Raw genomic sequence first — 14,778 nt, forward strand, 5'->3', positions numbered from 1 at the left:
TATGGAGCTATATTTAGGTTTCCGTTCTAGAGTAAAATCCCTGCTTACGTCACAAGCCAGATAGTTCCTCCAAAGCCTGTAATTCAATTATGTTATATCTCCACGCATAGCAGGCCTCTGGAGAAATTATTCTGTTATCTCTCAGTGGATAGACCCTTGACTGCTAAACCAGACCATAAGCTGAAGTATTGTACAATCCACATGACTTCCCAATATAGGCATACCCTATCTAAAATGTAATCCCATTTCTAATAGTTTTCGCTAGTGCTTAGTTGGAGGTCACATGAGGGACATGACTATCCAGGAACTAAATAAGTTTTACTCTTTAGCTTCACAAATCTACAAGTCAATATAAAGTTCCTTAATAGAAAAACATACTGTAAGTATCAGTTTATAATATAATCCATCCTCAGTGGGGCCTAATAATGACCGAATGTGGATTATTGGACAGTCGTCCAAAAATATTTATCTTCATAAGAATTTGTTAGAGGAATTTCCTAATTGGCTTTCATCTGGTCATGCAAAAATTCTAAACTACATGACAATTATAGTTTGTTGCAGAAAAGTGTTGAAAAAACACAGACTTTCTGGATCTTTAACTAGATGTAAACCATTCCATGGAAAGAAAGATGTCACTTAACCCCTTCCTACCATGTATAGTTGTGCCCTTCCTGACCAGCCCAGATTTTTCAATTTTGACAAGTGTCACTTTATGTAATAAATAATTCTGAAATGCATCAACGTATCCCAGTGATTCTAAGATTGCTTTTTTTTATGACATGTTGCACTTTGTTATTGGCTAATGAGTCAATATGTTTTGCGTTTATTTATGAAAATATCGAAAAATTTGACAATTTTGAATTTTTATGCCCTTAAATCCTTCACAACTTATGATGTATATTTACATCATATGTCGTGTTCCTGACTTTGATGCAGGGTCAGACGCTGAGCCCGCACCTTTCCCCGCACATGATAACTGATTTAGTCAGCAGTGATGTGCCTTTATCAACCGCGGGAGGAGCAGCACTCCGCCCACAGCTGCTAGCCTGTTAAATCCCGCTGTCAATCTCTCACAGCGGGATTTAACAAGCACCAGCGGGGCTTGTGTCATTCTGATGTGATTGTGGTGTGCCGATGGGTTGTCATGACAGCTGAGGGTCTGCTGAAGACCCCCGTGTCTGTCATACTCCTGTGAACATCGGTCTGTGGCCGGCATTCAAAGTAAATCAGCAATTCTGCTATACATAGAAGTGCTGAAGCACATAGCAGTGCTGCACAGAGGATCAGACAGTTGCTGCTTCAAGTCTCCAAAGGGGACTATTTAATGAGGTGAAAAAAATAAGTTTTTAAAACTATGAAAAAAATAAAAAAAAAAACACAACAGTTCAAATCACCCTCTTTTGCCCCATTGAAAATAAAACAATTAAAAAAAATAGATATTTGGTATTGCTACGTTCAAAAATGTCCAATGTATCAAAATATAAAATAAATTAATACAATCGGTAATCGGCGTAACGAGAAAAAATTGGAAACCCAGAATTACTTTTTTTGGCCACCGCAACATTGCAATAAAATGCAATAAGAGGCGATCAAAACATTGTATCTACCCCAAAATGGCATTAGTATAAATGTCAGCTCAGGGCGCAAAAAATAATTGCTCACACAGCTCTAGATCCTGAAAGGTGAAAATGTTACGGGTCTCGGAAAATGGCAACAAACACAAAAACTTTTTTTTGTACAAAGTTTGACATTTTTTTTCACCACTTGAATAAAAAATAAACTATACATGTTTGGTGTCTGGCTATTCGTACTGACCTGGAGAATCATATTATCAGTTCAGTTTTACCATATATTCAACATGGTAAATTAAAAACCCAAAAAACAATTGTGGAATTTAATTTTTTTTTTGCAATTTCACCGCACTTGGAATTTTTTCCCCATTTTCAAGTACACTGTATTGCAAAATCAATGATGTCATTCAAATGTCCAACACGTCTCACAAAAAAAACAAGACCTCATACGGCTATATCGATGAAAATATAGAAAAGCTATGGCTCTTGCAAGAAGGGGAGGAAAAAATGAAAGCGCAAAAATGGAAAATGGGGTGAAGGGCTTAAATGAGATAGTCATAGCACACAAAATAGATGATAAATAACAGCACAGTGGCTCAGTGGTTAGCACTGCTGCCTTGCAGCAGTGGGGTCCTGGGTTCAAATCCCACCAAGGACAACATCTGCAAGGAGTTTGTATGTTCTCCCCTTGTTTGAGTGGGTTTCCTCCGGGTTCTCTGGTTTCCTCCCACACTCCAAAGACAACTGATAGGGAATGTAGATTGTGAGCCCCGATGGGGACAGTGACAATATTGTCTGTGAAGAGCTGTGGAATTAATCGTGCTATATAAGTGAGTAAAATAAATACATTTTCTATATGTTTACTTTGCATTTTTGAAACATCCTTTTATTTTTGTTTTAGGTTGATAGAAAGCTTAATAGTTTATTTTTTTCACTGAAATTGACAAAACCTATTAATGACGTCTTTGAAGTGACTATGCCATAAAACTCTCAAAAGCATTCTATATTTAAAAAAATACACACTTCAACATTTTTTATCCTAAAATGATGCGTTAGTCTCAATTTGCTCATTTTCACAAGGGGTAACAGGAGAAAATGGTCACCACAATTTATTATGCAATTTCTCCAATACACAGCAAAGTGGTGGATACCTACTTGTTGGCCATGCTGCAGGGCTTGGAAGGGAAGGAGATCAATATTTTTATGGAACACAAATTTGGCTGGAATAGATTGCTGACACTGTGTCATATTTGCAGAGCCCCTGAAGTATCAAAATAGTAGAACCCCTACAGAAGTGACCCCATTTAGAAACTATGCCTGTGAAGGAAACATGTAATTGTAAGGGAAACTATAAAATAACTAGTTAATGCTGCCTCCACATGCTGTTTTACACACACAGAAAATAACATCTGTCAGCTCTTATTGCGGAAACTGAGAGCCGGGTGTGGGGGGGGGGGGGATGGATGATGATGACATGTCTTAATTACAATTATATCTAGTATCACATTCAACAATATTGAGAACATGAATATTAGCACCATACACTTACTGGTATGTGGTTGGACTAACATTAATTCGTCGAGGAATACTCCCTGATTCAAATTTGCTAGCCAAAGTGACGTTGTTTCCGAATAGACAATACCGAGGCATTCTGACTCCAACAACACCTGCAAAGACTGAGCCGGAGTGGATGCCTATTCTCATCTGCAAATAAAAAATAGTATCGTCAGCGCAATACTCACACTATAGAAACAATGCATGCATAATGTATGGAAAAATTTGCTGTGCGAAAAAAGGATAAGACAAAGGTTAGTCTATAAAGAAATCGTACAAAAAAGTATAATAATTACTATATACATATATATACTGTATATATATATATTTATATATGTACACACGTGGTCAAAATTGTTTGTACTCCTCATTTAATGAAAGAAAAACCCACAATGGTCACAGAAATAACTTGAATCTGACAAAAGTAATAATAAATTAAAAATCTATGAAAATGAACAAATGAAAGTCAGACATTGCTTTTCAACCCTGCTTCCAGAGAATTTTAAAAAAAATTAAACTCGTGAAATAGGCCTGGAGAGAAATGATGGTACCCCTGAAAATAATGTGACAGAAGGGACATGTTAAATCAAATTGTGTCCACAAATTAGCATCACAGGTGTCTACAATGTTGTAATCAGTCAGTGGGCCTGTATATAGGGCTACAGATACTCACTGTGCTGTTTGGTGACATGGTGTGTACCACACTCAACATGGAGCAGAGGAAGCAAAGGAAAGAGTTGTCTCAGGAGATTAGAAAGAAAATTATAGACAAGCATGTTAAAGGTAAAGGTTATAAGATCATCTCCAAGCAACTTGATGTTCCTGTGACTACTGTTGGACATATTATTCAGAAATTTAAGATCCATGGGACTGTAGCCAACTTCCTTGGACGTGGCCGCAGGAGGAAAATTGATGACAAATCAAAGAGATGGATAATACCAATGGTAACAAAAGAGCCCAGGATAACTTCTAAAGAGATTAAATGTGAACTTCAAGCTCAAGGAACATCAGTGTCAGATAGCACCATCCATCGTTGTTTGATCCAAAGTGGACTTCATGGGAGACGACCATGGAGAACACCATTGTTGAAAAAAAATCATAAAAAAGCCAGACTGGAATTTGCCAAACTACATGTTGACAAGCCACAAAGCTTCTGGGAGAATGTCCTATGAACAGATGAGACAAAAATGGAAGTTTTTGGCAAGGCACATCAGCTGTATGTTCACAGTCCCTACTGTGAAACATGGAGGAGGCTCTGTTATGTTCTGGGGCTGCTTTGCTGCATCTGGTGCAGGGTGTCTTGAATCTGTGCAGGGTACAATGAAATCTCAAGACTATCAAGGGATTCTAGAGAGAAATGTGCTGCCCAGTGTCAGAAAGCTTGGTTTCAGTCGCAGGTCATGGGTCTTGCAACCGGATAATGACTCAAAACACACAGCTAAAAACACCCAAGAATGGCTAAGAGGAAAACATTGAACTATTCTGAAGTGGCCTTCTATGGGCCCTGACCTAAATTCTATTGAGCATCTTTGGAAAGAGCTGAAACATGCCGTCTGGAAAAGGCAACCTTCAAACACGAGACAACTGGAGCAGTTTACTTATGAGGAGTGGGCCAAAATACCTGTCGAGAGGTGCAGAAGTCTCATTGAAAGTTACAGGAATCGTTTGATAGTAGTGATTGCCTCAAAGGGTTGTTCAACAAAATATTAAGTTAAGTGTACCATCATTTCTGTCCAGGCCTATTTCATGAGTTTAATTTTTTTTTTTAAATGTGACCATTGTGGGTTTTTCTTTCATTAGACGAGAGGTACCAACAATTTTGACCATGTGTGCATATACAGTGGTGAAAAATAAATATTTGATACACTGCCGATTTTGCAAGTTTTCCCACCTACAAAGAATGGAGAGGTCTGTAATTTTTTTCGTAGGTATACTTCACCTGTGAGAGACAGAATCTTAAAAGAAAAAACAGAAAATCACATTGTATGATTTTTAAATAATTAAATTGCATTTTATTGCATGAAATAAGTATTTGATCATCTACCAACCAGCAATAATTCTGCCTCTCACAGACCTGTTAGTTTTTCACACAATTATTAGAAAATGAAAGAAGCACAAAATGACTGTGAAGCTTCCTCGGTCTGGGGCTCCATGCAAGGTTTTGCTTCGTGGGGTAAGGATTATTCTGAGAAAGGTCAGGAATCAGACCAGAACTACATGGGAGGACCTGGTCAATGACCTGGAGAGAGCTGGGAACATAGTCTCAAACATTACCATTAGTAACACTATGCATGGATTAAAACTCTGCAGGGCACAAAAGGTCCCCCTGTTCATGCCAGCACATGTCCAGGCCCGTTTGAAGGTCACCAGTGACCATCTGGATGATCCAGAGGAGGCATGGGAGAAGATTATATGATCAGATGAGACTAAAATATAACTTTTTGGTATCAACTCCACTCGCCGTGTTTGGAGGAAGAAGAAGGATGAGTAGAACCCCAAGAACACCGTCCCAACCGTGAAGCATGGTGGGGGAAACATCATACTTTGGGGATGCTTTTCTTCAAAGGGAACAGGATGACTGCACTGTATTGAAGGGAGGATGGATGAGGTCAGGTATCGTGAGATTTTGGACAACAACCTCCTTACCTCAGCAAGAGCATTGAAGATGGGTCGTGGATGGGTCTTCCAGCATGACAATGACTCAAAACACACAGCCAGGGCAACTAAGAAGTATTTCAAGGCACTGGATTGGCCTAGCCAGGCTCCAGACCTGAAACCAATAGAAAATCTTTGGAGGGAGCTGACACTCAATGTTGCCCAGTGACAGCCCCGAAACCTGAAAGATCTGGAGAAGATCTGTATGGAGGAGTGGGCCAAAATCCCTGCTGCAGTGTGTGTGCAAACTTGGTCAAGAAATACAGGAAACGTCTGACCTATGTAATTGCAAACAAAGGTTTCTGTACCAAATATTAAGTTCTGTTTTTCTATTATATCAAATACTTATTTCATGCAATAAAATGCAAATTAAGTATGTAAAAATAATACAATGTGATTTTCTGGTTTTTATTTTTAGATTCTGTCTCTCACAGGTGAAGTGTATCTACGATAATTACAGACCTCTCCATTCTTTGTAGGTGGGAAAGCTTGCAAAATCGGCATTGTATCAAATACTTATTTTCCCCACTGTATATATATAAATATAATATATATATTTTTTTTTTTTGTGATATACTAGGGGTCGGATTCATCAAGGTGTTTTTGTCAGTTTTTCTGGAGTCATATACCTGGAAATGTCACAAAATTTTTGTGCAACTTGAAGTTGGGGAAAAATGTTGTCTTTTTATCGTTTTTACACAAGTTCCGGCCATCTGTGCCAAAATGTGCACAGCTTGGGCATGGAAAAGCAAATTCATCAAAATGTATGCCACTTTAGTAAATTATGCCAGATATGTACTCCAGTCATTGACTCAATTTAGTCCTAGTAAAACTGTCTGGAAATGGCACTGCCCCAATCGCCATGAAAAGACATTTAATATGCTTCAAGATTCTCTATATCTCAAAGCATAATAAAAAGAGAAGAAGGAGGGGATTAAAAAAACAACAACGATGTATTCACCTGTATTAAGCCCTGACCTGACTCCTTACACCTCTGCAGCTCCCAGTTTTCCATGTGGGTCTTTGGTTTTTCTGACCCTGAGACAAATTTGATCATGTTGGCAGCGACTCCTGTAATTGATGTCAATGAAGCACATCAGCTCCCCCCTCACGTTATCTAGTAGGCCTCAGTGCTAGAAGAACCAAATATCCGCATGGTAGACCACCAGCTGCGGAGGTGAAAAGAGTAAGGTACGGGCCCACCACAGATAAGAGTAAAGTGTTTTTTTATTTAAATTGAAATAGCTGGATTTGTGAGACTCAAATCTCAAAATTTCCTATTTCCCAGAATCCCATTTTTGAGGGGAAAATTCTAAACAAATTCAATCCATTATAGTTAAGTCATCTCCAAAAATAAGACTTTTTTACAACTGTCAATGGGCGATGCCTTGTAATTACAGCTTCAAGACCAGACACAGCCCACCATCCAGAGCTACCAGGATGGTGAGCAGACTGAAAACTATGTCCCATGAGGAACGGTTAAAGGATCTGGGACTGTTTAGCGTGCAAAAAAGAGGGTGAAGAGGAGAGCACCTATTATCTTCAGAGTGCTCGGGCGTTAAGCTTTCGTCGCTCCGTGAAGATGATTTGCGACTGTTTGACAGTTTTAATACATGTGAGGAATGCCTGTTTTTCCAGCATTCCTCACATGTATTAAAGCTGTCAAACAGTCGCAAATCATGTTCACAGAGCGATGAAAACTTAATGCCCGAGCACTCTGAAGATAATAGGTCCTCGCACGAGCATGCTCGTAAATCTCGAGCAACGAGCATGCTCGCTCATCACTACATGGAAACATATGAAGCAATGGGATGAAATTGAAAGGGAGAAGATACAGATTAGATATTAGAAAAAACTTTTGACAGTGAGGGTGATCAATGAGTGGAACAGGCGGCCACAAGAGGTGGTTAGTTCTCCTTCAATGGACGTCTTCATACAGAGGCTGGACAGACATCTGTCTGAGATGGTTTAGTGAATCCTGCATTGAGCAGGGGGTTGGACACGGGGATCTAGGATTCTATGATTCTAGATGTGGCACGATTTCTAGAACAAGAGAAGACATTATTTATATTCCTGGACAATCTGTTTAAGATTAAAAGATGTGCTCTGATTGGTTGCTATGGGGAACGAGGCCAGTTTTTACGCTCTACGCTTTTGATGAACGAGGGCTATTGTTCTACAAATAGTTCCGTCTTTAGATTAGTCTCCAGATGAAAGCCATTTTTATGTTATATAAAAAGTGGCATACATGGATTTGCATGCGGCGGCTTGACATGAACAGAACATTGAAGAGTAGGATCGTTGCTTAGTAACATCCGATTTCAAGGTGACATTTAAAACTTTCTTCTAAATTCATACAAAACATCTGCTGTTTGTTAGACAGGACACATTTTCTCCTTAGAATGGTGCGATGCTAATAATGAATACTTTCACATAAAGGCAGGAAGAGTTACGTGAGATCCTCTCTGGTAATGATACAATGCCAATCCCTGCAGCAAGGCGTCCGTGCCAATTGCATTTCATCTTTACAAAATGTCACTGGCAGCTTGCCAGCTAGGGCAGGCGAGGTATCAAAACTTCTAATTGCAAAACATATTTGGGAAAATAAACATTCCCGTTATTTGCAACATGCTGTATAAAAATGTGCAAATTTTCTAAAAAAAAAATATTAGGAACCTTATATAATGCAATAATAGGAACTTACAATACACTTAGTTTACATGTAAAGAGAACGTGTCACCAGACCAAAATTGAAATTTTTTTTTTTCTCTTATTTTAATCCTGCTGCTTCCCTGAGTATTGTGTTTTGTTTTTAAATCCACCATACGGTTCCAGAGATATGGGATTTCTTTTATTTAATGCTATTTTTTATGATTTTTACGGAAAGGGCTGAACCCTAGAGAATCCATAAAAACCCACTTAATAAAAGGGACCATAACTGAAATCATGTGGTGGTTTAAAGAAAATACTCATGGGAGCAATGGGAATACAATAACAGCAAAAACTGGCTACTTTTCACCTGGTGACAGGTACTATTATTCCCCCAAATCAAGTTATTCCCTATCCATAAGGTTAGATATTTTGCTGATTTTTAGGGGTCTGAACACCAGGGGCCCCCAGAGATCCCATTAACAGAGCTCTATAGCTAGGAACAGACACAGAACTCAGAGCTCACTCATTCCGAGACTTGATCAGAAAGTGGCTTTGGGGACAAACGGAGTTAAAAAACAAGAGTGAGTTGAAAAAGGAGTTCAAGGCCTGTAAATAGTTATTATTTTCATACCTTTTTTTACTCTTTACTGTTTGGATAATTGATTGGAGGATTGGAGGCTCCCTTCACTGAACAGTCCGCCATATGAAGAGATTCCAGAGTGAATACTGCTGCGTCAGATTGTAATGTGGTATGGGGCGGTCGCCATGGGTGAGGTACTTGTCTTCCATGCCCCGGCATGCTACATGAGGATGGGTGTCCAAGCTGGGTGTGTGGGCTTTGTCTACAGGGGTGCTACGCCCTTGCAGGCCACATGATGCCAGTGACTTCGGCTGGCCAGGACCAGATGGTATAAAGTTCAATGAGGGAGACCAAAACTCAAAAATAGACAGTCTTTTACTTAACATTTAAGGGAACCTGTCACCAGAAATAACGCTGATATGCGGTTAATCTGCAGGTTATCAGAGTTATTATACTGCCTGGCACATGCATGCAGCCAAATGCAGCAGGGAGAAAATTAACTTTATTCTCCCCGCCAGCGTTCGATGTACAGTGATGGAGGCGGGGGCAGCGCCGTTTAAGTCACCGCTCTGAGTATACAGAGCCGCCACTGTAGCCGTGCCCCAGTCCCTGACTGACAGCCGGACGCAATGCAGAGCCAGTGTCAGTCAGGGCTGGGGGCACGGTCTAAGTCATGGGGCGACGCAGGCACTGGTTCTGTCATGGCTCTGAAAAGCTGCAGCTGTAACCACGTCACTGGCCAACTATCAGTCAGGGCCAGAGGCGCAGTTACAGCCACCGCTCTAAATACTCAGAGCTGTGACTCTTCTTCTCCTAAAGCAACACAGACCTAGTCCTACTTGGTTAAGACCCCGGAACCACAACCATCCGAGTCCTTGTTAACCCAGTATCAGTCCATCGGGTTGATCTGGCCCTCCTTGGCAAGGGCCCTGGAAACAATCAAATAACAAACTCTATCTCTAAACATACAGCCCATACATCCATATCACAGTCCATGGTCCCTTAATCAGACCTTAGGACCGAGACACAGTCCACTAACTCACACCTGTCCACAAGACAGAAATACAGACCTTTAGGGACAATGTGCATCCTGGATTGGACTCAGTGTAAGACTCTCCATTTACTGCAACGCCTCTCAATCCATCAGAGAGGAACACAATAAGCACAACAAAACTGGGGGGAACAACAAGTTCAGCCATCCATATCTATCAGTGTGTGGAAGTCCCAGGCACGTGGGTAATAGACCCGCTGAACAGTAGCTCTTCAGGAACTTTGAACTGTTCTGGTCATCGGTGGTGCAACGTGCACAACGTAGATTCGCCCAGCTTCTGACTCCTTTTGTCTTTTCACTTCACTGGTCTTCCTCCGACCTCACTCAGATCCAGGTTTTTCTTCTTGACCTGGCCTCCTGTACATATACTGCTGAATGAGTGCCCTGAACCAAGTAGACAGAAGCTGGGTTGGCCACTGCAACTGGCAGTCTTGTGGGCATGTCACCTGTGGTCCCTAAATCCTCAGAAGAACTGTGGAGACTTGAGGTTGTCTCCCTGGCTTCATCCTCCATAAGAGCCCCCCGGCATGAGGGAATAAGGGTTGTTGGGAAGGGCACCTCAATTGGGGGCTGTGCGGATGCTTACTGTTCTTCACTCTCCTGCACCATCCACACTCGGGAGACAACCACCATGAACCACCCCTGTGGGCCATCTTCTTTAAAGAACTGCACCCATTCTCCAGGCTGCAAGTTCTGGGAATGAGAGTGAGAGGGTAAGGGACTCCGTGGACCAAACGAGAGTTCACATACACCATATGTTTGGTGCACTCCTCCTCCAGGAAGCCATATCCTCTCTCCCAGCTGAAGAACAGGACAATTCCCCCCATCATATGCCTAGCAACATCTTCACCCTCTAGACCATCTAACTGAGCTTGCACCCATTCCTCCCTCCTCTTCTTGCTGTGGATCACGTCCGCTATCAACCTCACCTTGGTTAGATGGGGTGCCCTCTCAGGGGTGGGGGCTGCTTTGGGGGGTGGTCAAAAACTCACTGGCATCTAGGCCTTTAAGGCTTCCAGTCGCTTGGCTCTTCCGCGGGCTGCAAACCAAGCTTGAGTAAGGGGTCCGGCCTCCGACTCTAACCATGTCTCTGGTCTTCTGGTAAAAGGCCCAGTGGCCATCTCCGCCAGGTCACCCTGCCTTTTATCCTCTTCCACTAGCTCAAATAGTTGCTGCAACCGAACGCGTCCTATCCTCTCATCGGACTGCACGTCGAGTGCAAGGTGTCCTCTCGCCATCATGAGTTCTCACTCCGCCATCATATAGCACTGCTCTCTCCTCAACTCCAAGCAACTAATGGCACTGTCCCTCTTGCCACTCAGCATCCTACGTTACACATTTCTTCACTACTTGTTTCCATAGGTTTTCCTTCGTGGTTTTGCTGCCTTCAGCCTATATATATATAGGCTTATGGACAATTTTGATCACATGTTCCTCCATCAGCAACTATTTTGAGAGTAGTCTGTGAGGAAGCAGGAGTACCTATAATATTTATGTATTATTAAGTGCAACATATCATCTCCCCAACATATCTGTACAATAAAGTTGCCAACCCTGTTAGGGCTAAATAAAAGTATCTTAAACAGAACACAAGGACGCCATTATAAGTTGGTAAAACACATAATAGTTAATAACACGAGAAGGGGGTTCTGTGTTTTACCAAGGTGACCAGGAGTTTTTTTGTATAACTTTTCCTCCCTACAGTGCTGCCATGTTCCCGCAGTGATCTAAAGAGAACATATTTATTTATATGGTGCCCTACTCTTTTCACTTCTGTTTGACTACTGGAGATACAAAGGCCAAGCGGACAGGCAATGATTTACTTGCCTGCATGCTCACGCTGTGTGTACAGAAACCCATGAAAGCTCATCGAGAAGAAATGAATTCTTTGACTATGATGTGAAGTTGTATCCTACTCATTCCTGCGCTCCGAGTCTACAGAACTAATCACTGCATCAGCACGCTGCCCATGAGAAACAAGCTGGCATACGGGCTGTACACGCTCTCTGACAAGCGCTCTCTGTAATGAGAAAGAGCGAATGTTACGATTTATACTGCCGCTGGCAGAACGTTCCCGGATATCTGCGGGGATGACGGTTGTTTACTAACTAAAATATATCTCTCATCCAGACAACTTCTCCACTTCAACAAGATTCCTTCATGTAGACATCAGCAAAGAAACCCTTACAGCAAGTTGCAGCCCCTTTCATTTGCTTTTTGGGAATATTTTGTAACATAAGACACATTGCAAGTGCTGCTCATTGGAAACAAGTTGGAAAAACTCTACTTCAACTCCATTAAAAAAATTCCTGAAATGTGAATGAGTTTGTCTAAATTCTTCATTCAGTCCCTATATCAATTGGGGGCTACTGATAGTCACTCTGTAGTGGATCCTGCTTGTCCAGGCATTTCATAAACTGCCTTTTTAAAGTGAACTTTTCATTGGATTTTTTAATTTAAACAGAGTACCTCTTCCAGTTGGTATTGCTCTAGTGATTCTGGAACAGTTTTTTTCATTGTTTTTCTGAACTACCTTCGTACCACAATTATACACCTTCAGTAATAAAAATGCTAATTTTCCCTTTAACCAAGTGAGCATATATCACAGAAGTTCTCTGTGGGCAGATGTCATCTAAGGAGAACACTGAGCCAGGCTGCAGCTAGGACCTCCGTGGGTGTTTGCTTTTACTCCTGTATGACACTGTCACGTTTTGATTAGCCAGAATAATAGAGGAGTAAAAAGCAAACATCCCTTAAAGAAGTTCAGTGGTATACACCAAGATTGCTAAAGGGAAAATTAGCATCTTTATTATAGGAGGCATAACTTTGGAAGGATGGTGCACAGAAGACAAAGAAAAACTGTTAGAAAATCATTGGAAGAGCAGCAATTGGAGGAGGTACTCAGTTTAAATAACAAAAAACAAACAAGTGAAAGGTTAATTTTAATAAAGAGATATCATGTAATGCTTTATTGTTCCTGGGGCAGTGCTCCGATCAGTGGGAGTCAAAGAAGGAAGGTAGTATAAAATTTGCTTATAATTAAGTGACCCTTCCACCAAAAAGGAGTATCTGTAGTAGATAATCCCCTAAACCTTGTTCCTTGACTTGAGACCCATAAATGCAGAAGGAATGGTAGAAGAGCAAATTTTGTTCAATGAGGAAAGAAGAAGCAATCTCACCTAAATGTTGGGAACTTTAAGGCTATGTCCCCATGATCAGGAACCAGCAGCGCTTTGGGCGCAGCGTACTTTCGCTGCATCCAATGCGCTGCGTTCTAATGCTGCACTTGTTTTGTCAGTACATGTGGATCCACCGCATGTACTGACATTCAATCGGTCAAAATCTTCAGCGGAGACTCAGCACCAAAAACAGCACCAAAAACAAGCACAGTGGGCATGGGATTTCACTAAATCCCATCCACTGTGCTTGTACCGTAGAATGCAGCATTTTGGATGCAGCACAGGTGAGCTGCATCTAAAACGCTGCTATTCTTGATCGTGGGCATGTACCCTTAAGGGTTATCCCCAAAATTACAATTGCTGATCTCTAAAGGTCCAACTGCTGAGACTTTCAGCAATCCTGATAATTGAACCTCCAGAATGAAGCTCTGCAGAGCATAGTCTTGAATGCAGCAGAGGTGTATCTGATCGGTCTCTGCTCTATTTATACTCTTTGAGACTGCAGGAGAAAGCCAAGAACAGCACTTTGTTATTTCCAGCAGATCTGTTGACAATGAAATGAACTGAGCATGAGCACCTTTGCCACATTCAAGAAAGGGCTGCAGAACCCTATTATCAGGGTTCTAGAGACCCAATCTTGAGATTGCTGAAAGTCCCAGTAATCAGCATAATTTGTGATTTAGAAACTAACCCTTTAAAGGGTTATCTATTTTGGAAAATACAGTGCATTTCTGTTAGAAGGATAGCCAGGCGAAAAGCTAATCACATGATAACCCATTACTGTGAAGCCTCGTCACCAACCTCTAGGAAACCAGACATTAAGTTTTCAATTCCTCAGCAGCACCACCACAGGGCAAATTAGGCATTACATGGTTCTCATTAAAATCAATAGGCAGCCAGTCTGACGTGTTGCGTCCTCCAACATGTCTTCTCTTTAGGCCACATTCACACATTCACTATTTGGTCAGTATTTTACCTCAGTATTTGTTAGCCAAAACCAGGAGAGGAAGAAAAATGCAGAAGTGGTGCGTGTTTCTATTATACTTTTCCTCTGATTGTTTCACTCCTGATTTTGGCTTACAAATACAGATGTAAAATACTGAGCAAATACTGAATGTGTGAACATGGGCTTATAACTACTCTCTCCTGTGGCTAAAAGTTTATGCTTATGAGCCAGTTAGAGTCTGATATAGTGGTAAACCCAGATTTAACTAAACTCAGTACTGAATATTGATATACCTTAATGGGCTTCCCATCAGGAGTGAGAACTTCTTCCGAGAGCTCCATCATCTTTAAAGCCATTAATGCTATCGCCTTGGCATGACTTTTGCTCTTCCTGTGAAGTCCAGCTGCCACACAATATGCATCTCCAATGGTTTCCACCTGTTTCAGACAGAAAAATATATTTGATCAGAATAATAAAAGTCATTTTAAGTTCTTCTATATCAGACATTTCAGTGCATAATACAGTCTAGGGTTGGGCAATTTTGCAAAAAAATAAAATCTCAATTTTCGTTCTTAATTATGCAGTGGTGT

General features: G+C 41.1%; 1 protein-coding gene across 1 annotated transcript in view; it reads right to left on the reverse strand.

The window, feature by feature from the left end:
- Positions 1-14,778, reverse strand: part of GUCY1A2 (guanylate cyclase 1 soluble subunit alpha 2) — a 398,286-nt gene that overhangs the window by 20,961 nt on the left and 362,547 nt on the right. The window contains exons 6-7 of the mRNA XM_073662188.1: positions 14,482-14,625; positions 3,121-3,275 (exon numbers count right to left, since the gene is read on the reverse strand). Coding sequence (XP_073518289.1) covers positions 3,121-3,275; positions 14,482-14,625 — 299 coding nt within the window. The remainder of the gene's footprint in view (positions 1-3,120; positions 3,276-14,481; positions 14,626-14,778) is intronic.

This window comes from Phyllobates terribilis, unplaced genomic scaffold (assembly GCF_046119375.1).
Source record: "Phyllobates terribilis strain yellow unplaced genomic scaffold, ASM4611937v1 Scaffold_2__4_contigs__length_985480577, whole genome shotgun sequence".
Lineage (NCBI taxonomy): Eukaryota > Metazoa > Chordata > Amphibia > Anura > Dendrobatidae > Phyllobates > Phyllobates terribilis.